The 16,730-nt window shown below is 48.8% G+C and overlaps 1 protein-coding gene across 1 annotated transcript in view; it reads left to right on the top strand.

Annotated features, from left to right (window-relative positions):
• The first annotated feature begins 8,016 nt into the window (after positions 1–8,016).
• Positions 8,017–16,730, top strand: part of SLC7A5 (solute carrier family 7 member 5) — a 47,065-nt gene continuing 38,351 nt past the window's right edge. The window contains exon 1 of the mRNA XM_040329382.1: positions 8,017–8,790. Coding sequence (XP_040185316.1) covers positions 8,280–8,790 — 511 coding nt within the window. The 5' untranslated portion in view covers positions 8,017–8,279. The remainder of the gene's footprint in view (positions 8,791–16,730) is intronic.

A 16,730-nucleotide genomic window follows, 5' to 3' on the forward strand; every position in this document is an offset into this window, starting at 1 on the left:
TGAGAAAGTATTCATACCCCTGGAAATGTTCCACATTTTGTCATGTTACAACCAAAAACGTAAATGTATTTTATTGGGAGTTTATGCGATAGACCAACACAAAGTGCCACATAATTGTGAATTGGAAGGAAAATGATAAATGGTTTTCTACATTTTTTACAAATAAATATGTGAAAAGTGTGGGATACATTTGTATAGCGCCCCCCGGAGTCAATACTTTTTAGAACCACCTTTCACTGCAATTACAGCTGCAAGTCTTTTTGGGGATGACTCTACCAGCTTTGCCCATCTAGAGAGTGCCATTTTTTTAACCACTTAAGGACCCCTTCACGCCGATATACGTTGGCAGAATGGCACGGCTGGGCACATCCACGTACATGTACGTGGCTCTTTAAGCCCAGCCGTGGGGTCGCGCGCGCACGCCACCGGCGTGCTCCCGCGACCCGGTCCGAAGCTCCGTGACCACGGCCGCGGGACTCGCGGACCCGATCGCCGCTGGAGTCCAGCGATCGTTCCCCCGGAGCTGAAGAACGGAGAGAGCTGTATGTAAACACAGCTTCCCCGTTCTTCACTGTGGCAGCGTCATCGATCGAGTGATCCCTTTTATAGGGGGACACAATCGATGACGTCACACCTACAGCCACACCCCCCTACAGTTGTAAACACACTTGAGGTCACACATAACCCCTTCAGCGCCCCCTTGTGGTTAACTCCCAAACTGCAATTGTCATTTTCACAATAAACAATGCATTTTAAATGCATTTTTTGCTGTGAAAATGACAATTGTCCCAAAAATGTGTCAAAATTGTCCGAAGTGTCCGCCATAATGTCGCAGTCATGAAAAAAATCGCTGATGGCCGCCATTAGTAGTAAAAAATGTTTTTTTTATAAAAATGCAATAAAACTATCCCCTTTTTTGTAAACGCTATAAAATATGCGCAAACCAACCGATAAACGCTTATTGAGATTTTTTTTACCAAACATAGGTAGAAGAATACGTATCGGCCTAAACTGAGGAAAAAAAATAATGTTTTATATATTTTTGGGGGATATTTATTATAGTAAAAAGTCAAAAAAAAGTAAAAATTGTCGCTCTATTTTTGTTTATAGCGCAAAAAATAAAAACCACAGGGGTGATCAAATACCACCAAAAGAAAGCTCTATTTGTGGGAAAAAAATTACGCCAATTTTGTTTGGGAGCCACGTCGCACGACCGCACAATTGTCAGTTAAAGCGACGCAGTGCCGAACCGCAAAAACTGGCTGAGTCCTTTAGCTGCATTTTGGTCCGGGTCTTAAGTGGTTAAACACTTTTTATTAACAAATGTACATTACAGTAGCAAATTCAACAAAATGCTCAACATGAGCACCATAGCAGATACAAAGTACATTTGAACAGATATGTATCAGGTTATTTGAAAATGTATATACAGCTTGCTTGGAACAGGAAATCAGAGAGAATAAAGCTTTCAATGAGACAACGTGATTTCACTGGGTATGAAAGATCAACATTAACTACTTAAGGACCAGCCGCCACAGTTGTACTGCGGAAATGTGGCTCCATCCCGCGAATCGCCGTCATTGTATGCCGGCTCGTACACGTCGATTTGTGGGCACGCGGGGGAGCCAATCAGTGGGTGGAGTAGACTCGATGTCTGCTGGCCACCCGTGATCGTTCCCCGCAGTGACAGAACGGGGATCTGCCTGTGTAAACAAGCTTCTATCCAGGGTATCCACACCCCCTCCTCTCATCATAAGTTATCCCTATATGCGATATTATCTTCTGGTCTACGTTCAACAACCCCATATTTCCTTACACGTGCTTTTTGCAGAGTTTAAACGTTTCAGATCACTCAGCAACTTTAAAGCGGGAGTTCACCCGAAAAAAATGTTTTAAGATTAGATTGATGCTCATTTTGTCAAGGGGAATCGGGTAGTTTTTTTAAAATCAAAGCAGTACTTACCGTTTTAGAGAGCGATCTTCTCCGCCGCTTCCGGGTATGGTCTTCGGGACTGGGCGTTCCGATTTGATTGACAGGCTTCCGACCGTCACATACATCGCGTCACGAGTAGCCGAAAGAAGCCGAACGTCGGTGAGGCTCTATACGGCGCCTGCGCACCGACGTCCGGCTACTTTCGGAAAATCGTGACGCGATGTATGCGACCGTCGGAAGCCTGTCAATCAAATAGAAATGCCCAGTCCCGCAGCCCATACCCGGAAGCGGCGGAGAAGATGTATCTCTAAAACGGTAAGTACTGCTTCGATTTAAAAAAACTACCCGATTCCCCTTGAAAAAATGAGCATCAATCTAATCCTAAAAATTTACTTTTCGGGTGAACCTCCATTTTAAACTTAACGTTTCCAAGACAGAAGCTTTCAATATATCTTTACCTGCTTCTACACCATTGTCATCATTACAATCAAATTATTCCTTTCCATGGCAAGCTAGAGGCATCTCCTACCTGGAGGGGGGTCAGCATTCCTGCCAATCTGTCTAATCTATTCTGCCTGAACTATTCTCTCCTCCTTTCGCGCTTTCGATAGGACTTGGAGGTTCTGGGGAGGTTCCTCTTTGCTTTGGTATGGACGTATTAACACTCTTAAGATGGATACCCTGCCTAAATTGCTATACCTCTTTCACTGTACCTGTGCCCAAGTCCTTCTTTGTGTCTTTACGTTCTCTCGCCATCCAATTCCTTTGGAACTATGGCCTCTCTAGTCTCACGTATAACCTGCTCACCTTCTCAAAACTCCAAGGGGGGGGGGGGACTGCCAGATTACAAGCTTTATTGTTTCCTAAAGGCCTCAGTTATGGTCAAACAGGTCTCCTGTCGATCTCCAGGCCCTTCTATGGGGTTATAAAAACTACCTGTCCCACTTATCTTCCTCCTCACCGCTGACCTTCTCTGCCCTTAGGTTATGGTATAACAGGGGGCTTTGCTTAATCTTATCCTCAGATCCCTCTCCTTGGACCCCTTTATTTTCCAATCCCGCGTTTTCCCCAGGGCATTGGGGTCACTACATTGGGCTCATTTGCACACTCCAAGTGGCCACAGGCACATTCTTTTATACGACCCCTGCAGAGTACCCCAGTTCCCCCTGCGGGCCCCCGAGATTGGTTTAGCATACTCCACTAATCTTCGTACACAAAACGATCATTCGAGCTGCGGTGGCTCAACGCGATTGGCACTGCGCTGACAAGCCATTCACCTCTGCAGCTAGGGGTTCGGATCCCGGTTTTGGCTACATGTGAATTGAGTTTGGTGGTCTCAGCCCGGCTCCCGGTGGGTGTGCTATGCGAGGTAAGCCTGCGCCTAGTACGCCCACCCCCTCCCACAAAAACCACCACACTTACACGCACTCGAAATTGGGTTAACATGCACGCACTTTGACCACGCGGTCTCTAAAAAGAGAGGCGAAGGACTAACGGGGCTGGTTGAGTGGGCTAGATCCTCTAACTCCCTTGTAGGGAGTCCCTCTGCCCTGTTGGGCTTCAAAGCGGAGCAAGTAGGGCGGGCTGTGTGGGAGGACCCCCTCACGCACCCGCCATTGCCACCCGGGGCATGGAGAAAGATGGCAGATTGCCTCTGGGGGAGGCCTGCCTACTCCCAACTCCTGCAGTCCGGGTCCTCTCTCGAGTACACGCACAAAATACACTAAAAATACAAAATACAAAAAAAACGATCATTCGTTTCCTTCCAAATACATCTCCCCTACACTGAATATGAAAGGCTGTGCTCCTCTCTTATATGCCTAGACATCTGCTTTTTGCTCTTTACGGTCTCATACAAGCCCTTACACATGATTTTCCATCCTATTAGCTAGATTCAGAAAGCTTTACGCCGGCGTATCAGTAGATACGCCGACGTAACTCTGAATCTACGCCATCCTAAATTTAAGCGTATTCTGGAAACCAGATACGCTCAAATTAGGCTAAGATACGAGAGGCGTAAGTATCCTACGCCGTCGTATCTTGGGGTGCAATATTTACGCTGGCCGCTAGGAGGCCCTTCCGTTGAGTTCGGCGTAGAATATGCAAATGCCTAGATACGCCGATTCAGAAACGTACGTGCGCCCGGCACATTTTTTTTTTACGTCGTTTACGTATGGCTTTTTCCGGCGTAAAGTTAGTCAAACAAATAGCTGGCCTAGTCAATGTTAAGTATGGCCGTCGTTCCCGTGTCGAAATTTGAAATTTTTACGTTGTTTGCGTAAGTCGTCCGTGAATGGGGCTGGACCTAATTTACGTTCACGTCGAAACCAATACGTCCTTGCGGCATACTTTGGAGCAATGCACACTGGGATATGTACACGGACGGCGCATGCGCCGTTCGTAAAAAACGTCAATCACGTCGGGTCACCACCCATTTACATTAAACACGCCCCCCTCATCCTCATTTGAATTAGGCGCGCTTACGCCGGCCCCATTTACGCTACGCCGCCGTAACTCAGGAGGCAAGTGCTTTGTGAATACAGCACTTGCCTCTCTGACTTACGGCGGCGTAGCGTAAATACGATATGCTACGCCGCCGTAAAAATGCGCGCATCTACCTGAATCCAGCTATATACCTGGATATGGTGCGCAGGCTTGGGAAGGGATCTCTCAAGGGCAGAGTGGCAGACTTTGTTTCATTTTACTCACAAATCTACTATCTCCTGTTATCCACAAGAAAATAATTACAAGATCCTATCCCGATGATATAGAGATCCCTTTACGTTGCACAAGATTTTCCCTTCTACCCCGGCCTCATGCTGGCGTTGTGGCGCGGCTGTAGGCACATATTTACATGTCTGGTGGGAATGTGAGAGGATACGCCTTTTCTGGACTCAGGTATTTAACATCTATAATACAATTTATGAAAAAATCCCTATCACCCACCCCAGCGATTGCCGTCCTCTCGATGCTCCCGGGCCTCTGGCATCGCAGAAAACGAGTCTTCTCCGGGTTTTTTTTGTCTGCAGCACGACAACTCATTCCATTATACTGGAAGGCTACTACCACACATCACAATGGGGTTCAACTGTGAACGATACCATGAGAATGGAGGAAATGCTGGCGTTAGACAACGACACCTTTAATAAATACAAGGTATTGTGGTACCATTTGGTACTAGATGTACTACATGGTTTTTCAGCTCTTTAGCGCCACACTTTGGGCAACTTCTGCTAATGTTGTCTTAGGCTACTTTCATACTGGGGCGTCACGGGCGTTGGCCGTAAAGCGTCGCTATTTTTAGTGGTGCTTTACTGCTGTTTTTGCGGCGCTTTTAACCCCCGCTAACGGCCGAAAAATGTTTAAAACCGCCCGCAAAGCACCGCTGCTGCGGCACTTTGCTGGCAGTTCGGAGGCGATGCTCATTGATTTTACTGGGCAGGGGCGCTTTAGGAGCGGTGTATTCACCGCACCTACAGCACCTCAAAGATGCGGCTGGCAGGACTTTTTTGAGGGTCCTGTCAGCGCACCGCTCCAGTGTGAAAGCCCGAGTGCTTTCACACTGGAGTGAAAGGAGAGGCTCTTTCAGGGCGCTTTGCGGGCGCTATTTTTAGGGCTATGGCACCTGCAAAGCTCCCCAGTGTGAAAGCAGCCTTATGGTTAGCATTGCCTCTGAGCATGTGTGTTTGTACTTTGGATTTTAGTCTGACAGATTTGTGTACACGAGATCGGATGATCCGACGTAACACATTTGTTGTCGGACAATTTGAGAGCATGCGCAGCCAACATTTGTTGTCGGAAATTCCGACAACAATTGTCCGATGGAGCACACAGACGGTCGATACAAAACACGTCCATCAGACAATTGTTGTCGGAATATCCGATCGTGTGTGCGGGCCTTTACGATGTCTTGTTTTTTATATACGATTCAAGCTGTGGGCGATAGCCATTGTGCTAACTCACTACCCCATATTAATACTCAAGGCCATACTTGTGTATTTTGAACGTTGTTGTTCTTTTTGATAATAACAATAAAAACATTTTCAACACAAAATTTAATTTTCAGAGATTCGCTCACGTAGACTTGTAAAGTTACCACCAGGTGGCGCCTGTGCCCAGTATCTGCTCCTCCACAGCAATCTCAGGCTGTTCTGATGGGAATGTTTGTACAATGTTGAGCCTTCTAAAACTTTCCATCATTGGAGCACCTGAAGGCTGACATCTTCCCATCCCTGGCCTTTACAAACAATTGAATGATTGAAGCCATAACACTAACACATGATGTAACCATGTCATTGATGAAGGTGGCAGTGAGCAGGGGCGTTGCTAGGTTTCTTAAAGTTATGGGGCTAGAGCATGGGCATCCGCTGACATTTTTTCAGAGGGGGGCGCTTCGCCAGCGGCGATACACAGTCGCTTTTTACCCTTTCTTCGACCGCTAGCGGGGCTTAAAAGCGACCCCCCCCCCACTGTTAAATGTAAAAACACCCCACTGTGCCCCCTGCATCTTTCAATATCTCTTTGTCACTACTGTGTACCCCCTCTCCACAACTGCACCTCTGGACCCCTTTACATTACACAGCACCCTGTAACACTGGCCCCCTTTATATTACACAGCACCCTGCATCACTGGCCCCCTTTATATTACACAGCACCCTGCATCACTGGCCCCCTTTATATTACACAGCACCCTGCATTACTGCGTTATTATTTATATATACTGTACATAAAATTAAACAATATATCTCACTTCAGATTTTATAATGTCTACTAATGAGATCGGGAGCGTGCGGCATGTGTCATAGTCAGTGCGCAGGCACCGTGTAGAGCTGACTCTCAGCTCTACCTCTTCGGCTATTTTCTGAGGCTCAGTTGAGTTCGTACTGCGCAAGCGCTGCACCTGCGCAGAACAAGGGGGGTCCTTATCCGCCTGGGGGGAATTTATTCGACAGAACACCGGCCCTGCATACAGGGGGTGTGTTACTGGCCAGATCACCAAGTGGAAAACCAGGTGAAAACAGTGAGAGAAAAAAGAAAAGAAATGATTGGAAACATTATATACAATGTATAATAAAATACAATACATAACATTGTTGGTTTCGGGTATAATACAATACAATATATAACATTGTTGGTTTCGGGTATAATACTGCTTTAAAGCGGGAGTTCACCCAATTATATATTTTTTTCTCTTTTCCCCTTAGATGGATGCTCGTTTTGTCTAGGGGAATCGGCTAGTTGTTTTAAAATATGAGCTGTACTTACCGTTTTCGAGATGCATCTTCTCCGTCGCTTTCGGGTATGGGTCTTCGGGAGCGGGCGTTCCTTCTTGATTGACAGTCTTCCGAGAGGCTTCCGACGGTCGCATCCATCGCGTCACTCGTAGCCGAAAGAAGCTGAACGTCGGTGCGGCTCTATACTGCGCCTGCTCACCGACGTTCAGCTTCTTTTGGAAAATCGTGACGCGATGGATGCGACCGTCGGAAGCCTCTCGGAAGACTGTCAATCAAGAAGGAACGCCCATTCCCGCAGCCCATATCCGGAAGCGGCGGAGAAGATGCATCTCGTAAACGGTAAGTACGGATCATATTTTAAAACAACTAGCCGATTCCCCTAGACAAAACGAGCAGGAATCTAAGGGGAAAAAGTGTCATGTACGGGTGAACCCCCGCTTTAAGCATTGGATATTGTCCAGTGACAGTTCAGCAGTGTGAATTCTCAGCCCAGCACTGGGATTGCACCTGCCGCCTCCAGTAGCAGCAGATGTCGGGGCGTAGTGACTACTAGCTGCCAGCAGGCGGCGACCTCACACCTCCTGGATGCATCTTCACAATTAATATGTGTGTGACGTCGCCGGTGAGGCCGGAGATAAAACGTGAGCCGGGAGAGGAGGATGGCACAGAGCTGAGACCAGCACCGAGCTGCCTGGAGGACTGCGATACAGGAGGACCAGAGGGCAATACAAGGGTACCAAGGGGCATCACAGAGGGAGAAGAAGAGGAGAGGGCAGCAGAGGAGGACCAGAGGGTAACACCGGGAGGGTAGAGGGGTATCAGAGGGGCTGAGAGGGCAATAAGGTAGGGGGAGGAGAGGGTGGCAGAGGAGGCTAGTAGGGTGGGCAGGATCGGTGCTGGTGACAGGCTGAGGAGGGGAACACGTGGAGACAGTATTAGGGACAGGTGGGGGAGGAGTGGTGCCCGGGGCCCCATTTAGGGTCATACAGCGCCGTCTGAAGGGATTTGCCCGGAGCTGTGTGCCCCCCCTTCAGCTTTCAGCACCAGGACAGCGCCGGGTTGTCACGTGGTCGCAGCCGGTCAGAGGTGACAGGTAGTGCCGCCAGGGCGGGATGTCGGTGGTGAAGCGGAGGCAGTCGGGCTCCCCGGGGGCGGAGGAGGAGGCCGGGGAGAAGATGCTCCAAGAGAACGGCGGGGGCGGGGCTCCAGAGGCGGTGGAGCTGCAGCGGAACATCACCCTGGTGAACGGGGTGGCCATCATCGTGGGGACCATCATCGGCTCCGGGATCTTCGTCACCCCCACCGGGGTCCTCCGGGAGGCGGGCTCCCCTGGGCTCTCCCTCATCGTGTGGGCAGTGTGCGGTCTGTTCTCCATAGTGGGGGCCCTGTGCTATGCGGAGCTGGGGACCACCATCTCCAAATCCGGGGGGGACTACGCCTATGTGCTGGAGGTGTACGGGCCCCTGCCGGCCTTCCTCAAACTCTGGGTGGAGCTGCTGATTATCCGACCCTCGTCCCAGTACATTGTGGCCCTGGTCTTTGCCACCTACCTGCTCAAACCCGTCTTCCCCAGCTGCCCTGTGCCCGACGACGCCGCCAAGCTAGTGGCCTGCCTGTGTATCTGTAAGTACCTACCTTTATTTACCCTATACTCCACCCACAATACACCTGTAATGTCTGAGTACCTACCTTCATTCACTCCTAATATACCTGTACTGCCTGTTTGTCTGAGTACCTACCTTCATTCACCACCCATAGTACACCTGAACTACTTGTGTGTCTGTAAGTACCTACCTACATTTACCCTATACTCCACCCATAATACAGCTGTACTGCCTGTGTGTCTGAGTACCTACCTTCATTTGCCCAATACTTTACTCCACCCACAATACACATGTACGTTTGTGAGTACCTACCTTCATTCACCCTACATTCCCCCCACAATACAGCTGTACCACATTTGTGCCTGTGAGTAACCTACCTTTATTCACCCGTAAAACGGCTGTACTGCCTGTGTGTCTGTGAGTAACCTACCTTCATTCACCCATATTACGCCTATACTGCCTGTGATCGCCTACCCTACTTTACCCTATACAATACTCCACCCACAATACACCTGCACTGCCTGGGTGTCTGTGAGTACCTGCCCTCATTCACCCTATAATCCACTCAAAATACACCTGTACTGCCTATGTGAGCAGTACCTACCTTCATTCACCTTGTACGCCAACCACAAAACACCTGTGCTGCTACTGTGTCTGTGAATACCCACCTTATACTCTACCCATAATACACCTGTGCAGTCTGTGGGTACCTGTCTCTACCCAATACTCCACCCACAATAATTTCTGTAAATGTTCGAACCCCCCCCCCCCCCTATATTCCACCCACAAAGTCTGAGTACCTACCTTCTTCCTATACTCCAATGTCTGTTAGTACCTGCATCCACACTAGACTCTACGTCCAACTGACCTCTTATACCTACTTATACTTTACTCCATACACCTGTACTCTGTGTGTGCGCCTTCACCCACCGATCCTCCACCCACAATACACCTGTACTCTGTGTGTGCGCCTTCACCCACCGATCCTCCACCCACAATACACCTGTACTCTGTGTGCGCCTTCACCCACCGATCCTCCACCCACAATACACCTGTACTCTGTGTGTGCGCCTTCACCCACCGATCCTCCACCCACAATACACCTGTACTGCCTGTGTGTGCGCCTTCATCCACCCACAATACACCTGTACTCTGTGTGTGCGCCCTAACCCATCTACAATACACCTGTACTGCCTGTGTGTGCGCCTTCATCCACCCACAATACACCTGTACTCTGTGTGTGCACCTTCATCCAACCACAATACCCCTGTACTGCCTGTGTGTGCACCTTCATCCACCCACAATACACCTGTACTCTGTGTGTGCGCCTCCATCCACCTATCCTCCACCCACAATACACCTGTACTCTGTGTGTGCGCCCTAACCCATCTACAATACACCTGTACTGCCTGTGTGTGCGCCTTCATCCACCCACAATACACCTGTACTCTGTGTGTGCACCTTCATCCACCTATCCTCCACCTACAATACACCTGTACTCTGTGTGTGCACCTTCATCTACCTATCCTCCACCCACAATACACCTGTACTCTGTGTGTGCGCCTTCATCCACCTATCCTCCACCCACAATACACCTGTACTCTGTGTGTGCGCCTTCACCCACCTATCCTCCACCCACAATACACCTGTACTGCCTGTGTGTGCGCCTTCATCCACCCACAATACCCCTGTACTCTGTGTGTGCACCTTCATCCACCTATCCTCCACCCACAATACACCTGTACTGCCTGTGTGTGCGCCTTCATCCACCCACAATACCCCTGTACTCTGTGTGTGCGCCTTCACCCACCTATCCTCCACCTACAATACACCTGTACTCTGTGGGGTAGATTCAAATAGCCTGGCGTAAATTTCTGCGGGCTCAGCGTATCTCAGATACGCTATGCCGCCGTAACTTAGTGAGGCAGGTTCTATATTCAGAAAGAACCTGCGCCCTAAGTTAAGGCGGCGTAGCATATGTGGTCCGGCGTAAGCCTGCGGAATTCAAATTATCCATGTAGTGGGCGTGTTGTAGGGTAATGAAGGCTGACCCCACGTAATTGACGTTTTTTACTAACGGCGCATGCGCCGTCCGTGAACGTAACCCAGTGCGCATGCTCCAAATTAACCCACAACAAGCCAATGCTTTCCACGTGAACGTAACTTACGCACAGCCCTATTCGCGAACGACTTACGCAAACGATGTAATCGACGGAAAATTTGACGCTGGCCCGACGTCCATACTTAACATAGGATACGCCTCATATAGCAGGTGTAACGTTACGCCGGAAAAAAGCCTAACGTAAACGACGTAAAAAAATGCGCCGGGCGGACGTACGTTTCTGAATCGGCGTATCTACCTAATTTGCATATTCCTCGTGTAAATCGACGGAAGCGCCACCTAGCGGCCAGCGTAAAATTGCAACTAAGATACGACGGCGTAAGAGACTTACGCCGGTCGGATCTTAGTCAAATCTATGCGTAACTGATTCTAAGAATCAGGCGCATAGATACGACGCCACACACTCAGAGATACGACGGCGGATCTGGAGATACGCCGTCGTATCTCCTACCTGAATCTGGCCCATTGTGTGCGCCTTCACCCACCCACAATACACTGTACTCTGTGAGTTGCTGAGTACCTGCATCCCCCAAATTCTCCACTTTGAACATAAACAGCCTTTTTTTTCTGTAATATTACAATCACTGAATATCATGTGTGGCCCTTTTGTGATGTAAGGGGGCCACGTATCATGTAAGTTGTCCACCACTGCTATTCTCCATCTCCTGTATACACGTGTATGTATTCCTTTGTGTCTGAGGACCACCTGTACTGTCAGTGAGCACCCTGTACATCCAATAGAAAAATGATCCATCCTCTACACTGTGTGTGTAATGACACCCTCTGTATGTTCTATATACAAGATCATTGTGTGTATCATATTTTGAATTTATACTGCAGCCTGAAATATACATGTGCAGTAATGTGTAGCATATTCTCCATCACATGCATCCTCCCGCCTGCACGGCTTTCATCATCTTCCGTTGTGAAATAAGCGTCTCTTCAGTAGCACATGTTGTGGGGCCCCGCCTCCCATTCATTTCCCAGCCATGGCCCCTCCCCCTTCCGCACGCTGTCATGTGTTACATCAGCCTGCATGCTGCTCAGGGAAACCGGTTCATTCTGGAGATCGGCCTCAATAGCAGTGATGTGACGAGGCCCCCCGCCGCCTGTGGCATCTGTCACCAGATTCTAAATATTTTTGGTGGGTGTGTGTACCCATTGCTGGCCGCAGAGCTCACGGTCATTGTCATGTTTAATTATGCACATTTTCTGCATTTTTTTTTTTTTTACTTTAAGGCTTTGACTTTTATGGTCGTACACTATAAAATCTGACTGTACAATTTTCTTTAGATCTACAATCAGCTATGTAGTGCAAGGGTCTGCCTGATTTGATACAAATCATATGGATTGTTTAGGTTTGTCCTTATCAGTGGCGGCTGGTGCTCACATTTTTTTGGGGGGGGCACATACAAACTGAAAAAAAACACATAATTTGCCGCCAGTGTGCCCATCAATTGCTGCCAGTGTGCCCATCAATTGCTGCCAGTGTGCCCATCAATTGCTGCCAGTGTGCCCATCAATTGCTGCCAGTGTGCCCATCAAATGCTGCCAGTGTGCCCATCAAATGCTGCCAGTGTGCCCATCAATTGCTGCCAGTGTGCCCATCAATTGCTGCCAGTGTGCCCATCAATTGCTGCCAGTGTGCCCATCAAATGCTGCCAGTGTGCCCATCAATTGCTGCCAGTGTGCCCATCAATTGCTGCCAGTGTGCCCATCAATTGCTGCCAGTGTGCCCATAAAATGCTGCCAGTGTGCATCCCCCACCTGCCCAGCACTTACCTGTCTCGCAGCTGGTCACAGTGGTGTCCTCCACGCTCCTCAATGTCTTCACCCATCCTCTCTATCAGGCATCCAATCACATCACCTGTCGTTCCCAACAGACCTGAGCACCTGATTGGCTGAGAGGCGGTTTAGTGTTAGGAAAGCGAATGAATTTGCATTCCTAACACAACGCTGAGTAAACAGCGAGCGCCCAGCATGGCGCCCGCTGTTCACCTTTTTGGACGCCTGTTAGAGCCTACGGCTTTAATCGGGTGCTTCCAAAAAACACCCCCTGCAGCTGTATTTCAGGTGCCCGGGTGGCAGCCGCGACCATAGATAGATTCATGCATTGCATTAATATCTATCTATGGTGGTAGAGAATTGGCAGGAGAGAGAGGGGTGCGCCTGTGCGCCCCTTATGGACGCACCATCACTGGTCATTGGATTTGGTTTGTGCATAGTGTCCAAGAACCCCTGTGATTTGGATTGGCTGGGCTTAGCCCTGACTCCTGGTCATCTATTAAAACTATAGGGATGAAGCGTTCAATAATCGGTTAAACAGATTTAAGAAACGATTTAGTAAAGTAAGACGCCTCTCCTGCCTACATGTCCTGGAAATCCTGTTTACCTCGCTGATCGGCGATTACTGATCCTGTGTTTTAGTGGCTGTTATGCCGCCACGGCTATTAAAAGTAACCGCCAGTTAATCTGAGAAAGGTAGGCAGAAAATAAATACAAAGGGCCTGAAGTTCACACCCGGGGCTCCTTTGTCTTGTCCTGATATTACATAAATCTGATCTCCAGTATTACCTTCAGTCTTGCACAAGCTCTCCTCCTGTGCTCAAATGGCTTACTCTGATTTCACTGCACACTGCGAGCTTCTCCCAATGTGCATTAGAAGCTGCAGAAACTCTGATAGAGCCCGCCTAATTTTCTGGCTGGAGGACATCCAGCATCATCTTGTGGCGGTGTACTCAACCTGTGGCTCTATGTAACCATATTGCTACACTCAGGCCCGGATTTCCCACAAGGCCACTGAGGCCAGGCCTTGGGGCGGCAAGGCGCCAAGGGGCAGCAGTGGCATGGATTCCCCTGACGCCCGTAACATACAGTTAAGGGCAGTAAGTTATGGGGGAATCCGCTCGCTCGTTAACAAGTGATTGCGGCGATGTCGCCTAAATCACTTGTAAAATGTGTGCTCCCATCCGTCCTCCCCTCCCCCCCCCCACCCCACATACCTCATTCTGCTGGCTCTGTCTTCGGGACTCTGTCCTCCCCCGAGTCTGTCTCCTCTCCCTGCTGCCGATGTACACAGTGAGAGGGGTGAGCTGTGCTCTTCCCATCTCAGCTGTGACAGGAGTTCTAACACAGTGCTAGGACTCCTGTTTTGGAGGTGACAGGGTCAATAAAGAGAACCTGTCACCTCCAATTGCTATCATACAGGGAATTGTTTTCTCCTGTGTGATAGCAAAACAGTTAAGTGAAAAACAATTGATAAAAAAAATAATAATAAATAAATAATAAATAATAATTAAATTAATAAAATAAAAAAGTAATTCAAAAGTAAATAATTTAGAAAAATAATAAGAAAATTATACAAAAATAAAAAAAAGTAAGCGACAAGCTACCAATAAATAAAAAAAGTGATAAAAAAGTAAAAAAATATTTGAACTAACCGTGCCGCCCCTGCCATCCGGTTGCCATTCTCCGTTGATTTTGGGGGGGGGGTAGTTCGGTTGGCGGGGAGGGGGTGCATTGTGGAACCTGGCCTTGGGGTGGCAGGGAGAGCAAATCCGCCCCTGGCTACACTTAGAGGCTCCTCTCTTCTATTTTATACTCCGTTGTGACATGACGCTACTCTTATATCAAGACATCGCTTGCATATCAAGTCAAAACTTATTTATTTTACTGTATTGGCAGCGGTTTTACAATTTATTTTATTTATTTTATTTATTTTTTCCTTTTATTTCCATTAATATTCTAGGTGCGTGTGGTGCTTTATTTTATTTTTTTATACACTAAAATAAAGTATGTAATGAGAATAGCAAAGTTTTATTTGTAATGTCATTGGTATGTTGATGGTGGGGGTGGCAGGGATGGCAAAATATAAGCTGGTTAAACTTTTAGTTTTAAAGAAATAGTTTCCAGTTGTCTGGAGTTACTCTTTAATTCTGCGATTCAGAGTCCGGCTCTCTGGCTGGTACATGGTGTCAGGGAGCCGGGTGCTGGCTGTGCAGGTTGTAGTTGGGGACTTGTAGCAATAACACGGCTTTGATCTCCATCAGAAGTGGGGAAGCCCAGTGACCTGTGTATGGCCTGCTATGCCGGGTCAGGGGAAGGACTCCGAATCTGAAATGTCTGCAATTCTCATCGCCACTGTTGGTTATTCCACACAGCTCCCGTCTGGCTGGGCTGCAGATTGCAACGGTTTATTCAAATGTTTTGTATTGTGGTAACCCCGCTGGGTAGAAAAACAAGTTGTTCTTGAGGAACTGATCCCGCCTGGGGCCTGAATGTCCGTGATAATGCAGCGGGCCGGGCTGGTCTTGTGACCATGAAAAACACAGACAGGAATAGCTCAGCAGGACACCAAGCAGAGACAGACGGGGGGCTTATTCCCTTGCAGCATCTGTAGTCTGTGTGAGCAGGGCTGCCATATGTGCTTATCATATGGGGATATACTGCACTGCCCTGCATATAGTGATATACTGCACTGCATATAGTGATATACTGCCCTGCCCTGCATATAGTGATATACTGCCCTGCATATAGTGATATACTGCACTGCACTGCCCTGCATATAGTGATCTACTGCCCTGCATATAGTGATATACTGCACTGCCCTGCATATAGTGATATACTGCACTGCCCTGCATATAGTGATATACTGCACTGCCCTGCATATAGTGATATACTGCACTGCCCTGCATATAGTGATATACTGCACTGCCCTGCATATAGTGATATACTGCCCTGCATATAGTGATATACTGCCCTGCATATAGTGATATACTGCACTGCCCTGCATATAGTGATATACTGCCCTGCCCTGCATATAGTGATATACTGCCCTGCATATAGTGATATACTGCACTGCCCTGCATATAGTGATATACTGCACTGCCCTCCATATAGTGATATACTGCCCTGCATATAGTGATATACTACCCTGCCCTGCATATAGTGATATACTGTCCTGCATATAGTGATATACTGCACTGTTCTGCATATGGCTTATGATTCACTTGGTGGTTCCAGAACACTGGCACTTTGGGGGGGGGGGTCCAAGAGCAATGACACACTTTGGGGGGGCTCAGAGCAGCGACACTTTGGGGGGCCCAGAGAAATGACACACTGGCACTTTGGCGGGGCTCAGAGAAATGACACACTGGCACTTTGGGGGGGCTCAGAGCAGTGACACATTGGCACTTTGGGGGGGGGGGTCAACAATGACACACTGGCATTTTGGGGGGGGGGGGGGGTCCAGAGCAATGACACACTGGCACTTCGGGGGGTCCCAGAACAATGACACACTGGAACTTTGGGGGGGGGGGGGGGTCAGAGCAGTGACACCCTGACACTTTGGGGGGGTTAGCAATGACACATTGTCACTTTGGGGAGGGGGGGGGGTCCCAGAGCAATGACTAACTGGCACTTGGTGGTCCCAGAGCAATGACACACTGGCACTTGGTGGTTCCAGAACACTGACACATGAGGGGTGGGGTCCCAGAGAAATTACACACTGGCACTTTGGACGGTCCCAGAGCAATGACACTGACACTTTGGGGGGGGGGGGGCTCAGAGCAATGGCACACTGGCACTTTGGGGGTTCCCAGAGCAATGACACACTGGCACTTTGGGGAGGGGGGTCAGAGCAATGGCACACTGACATTTTGGGGGGGGGGTGTCAGGGCAATGGCACACTGACATTTTTGGGGGGGGTGTAAGGGCAATGGCACACTGACATTTTGGGGGGGGGGTGTCAGGGCAATGGCACACTGACATTTTGGGGGGGGGGGTGTCAGGGCAATGGCACACTGACATTTTGGGGGGGGTCTCAGTGCAATACCACA

This window comes from Rana temporaria, chromosome 11 (assembly GCF_905171775.1).
Source record: "Rana temporaria chromosome 11, aRanTem1.1, whole genome shotgun sequence".
Taxonomy (NCBI): Eukaryota; Metazoa; Chordata; class Amphibia; order Anura; family Ranidae; genus Rana; species Rana temporaria.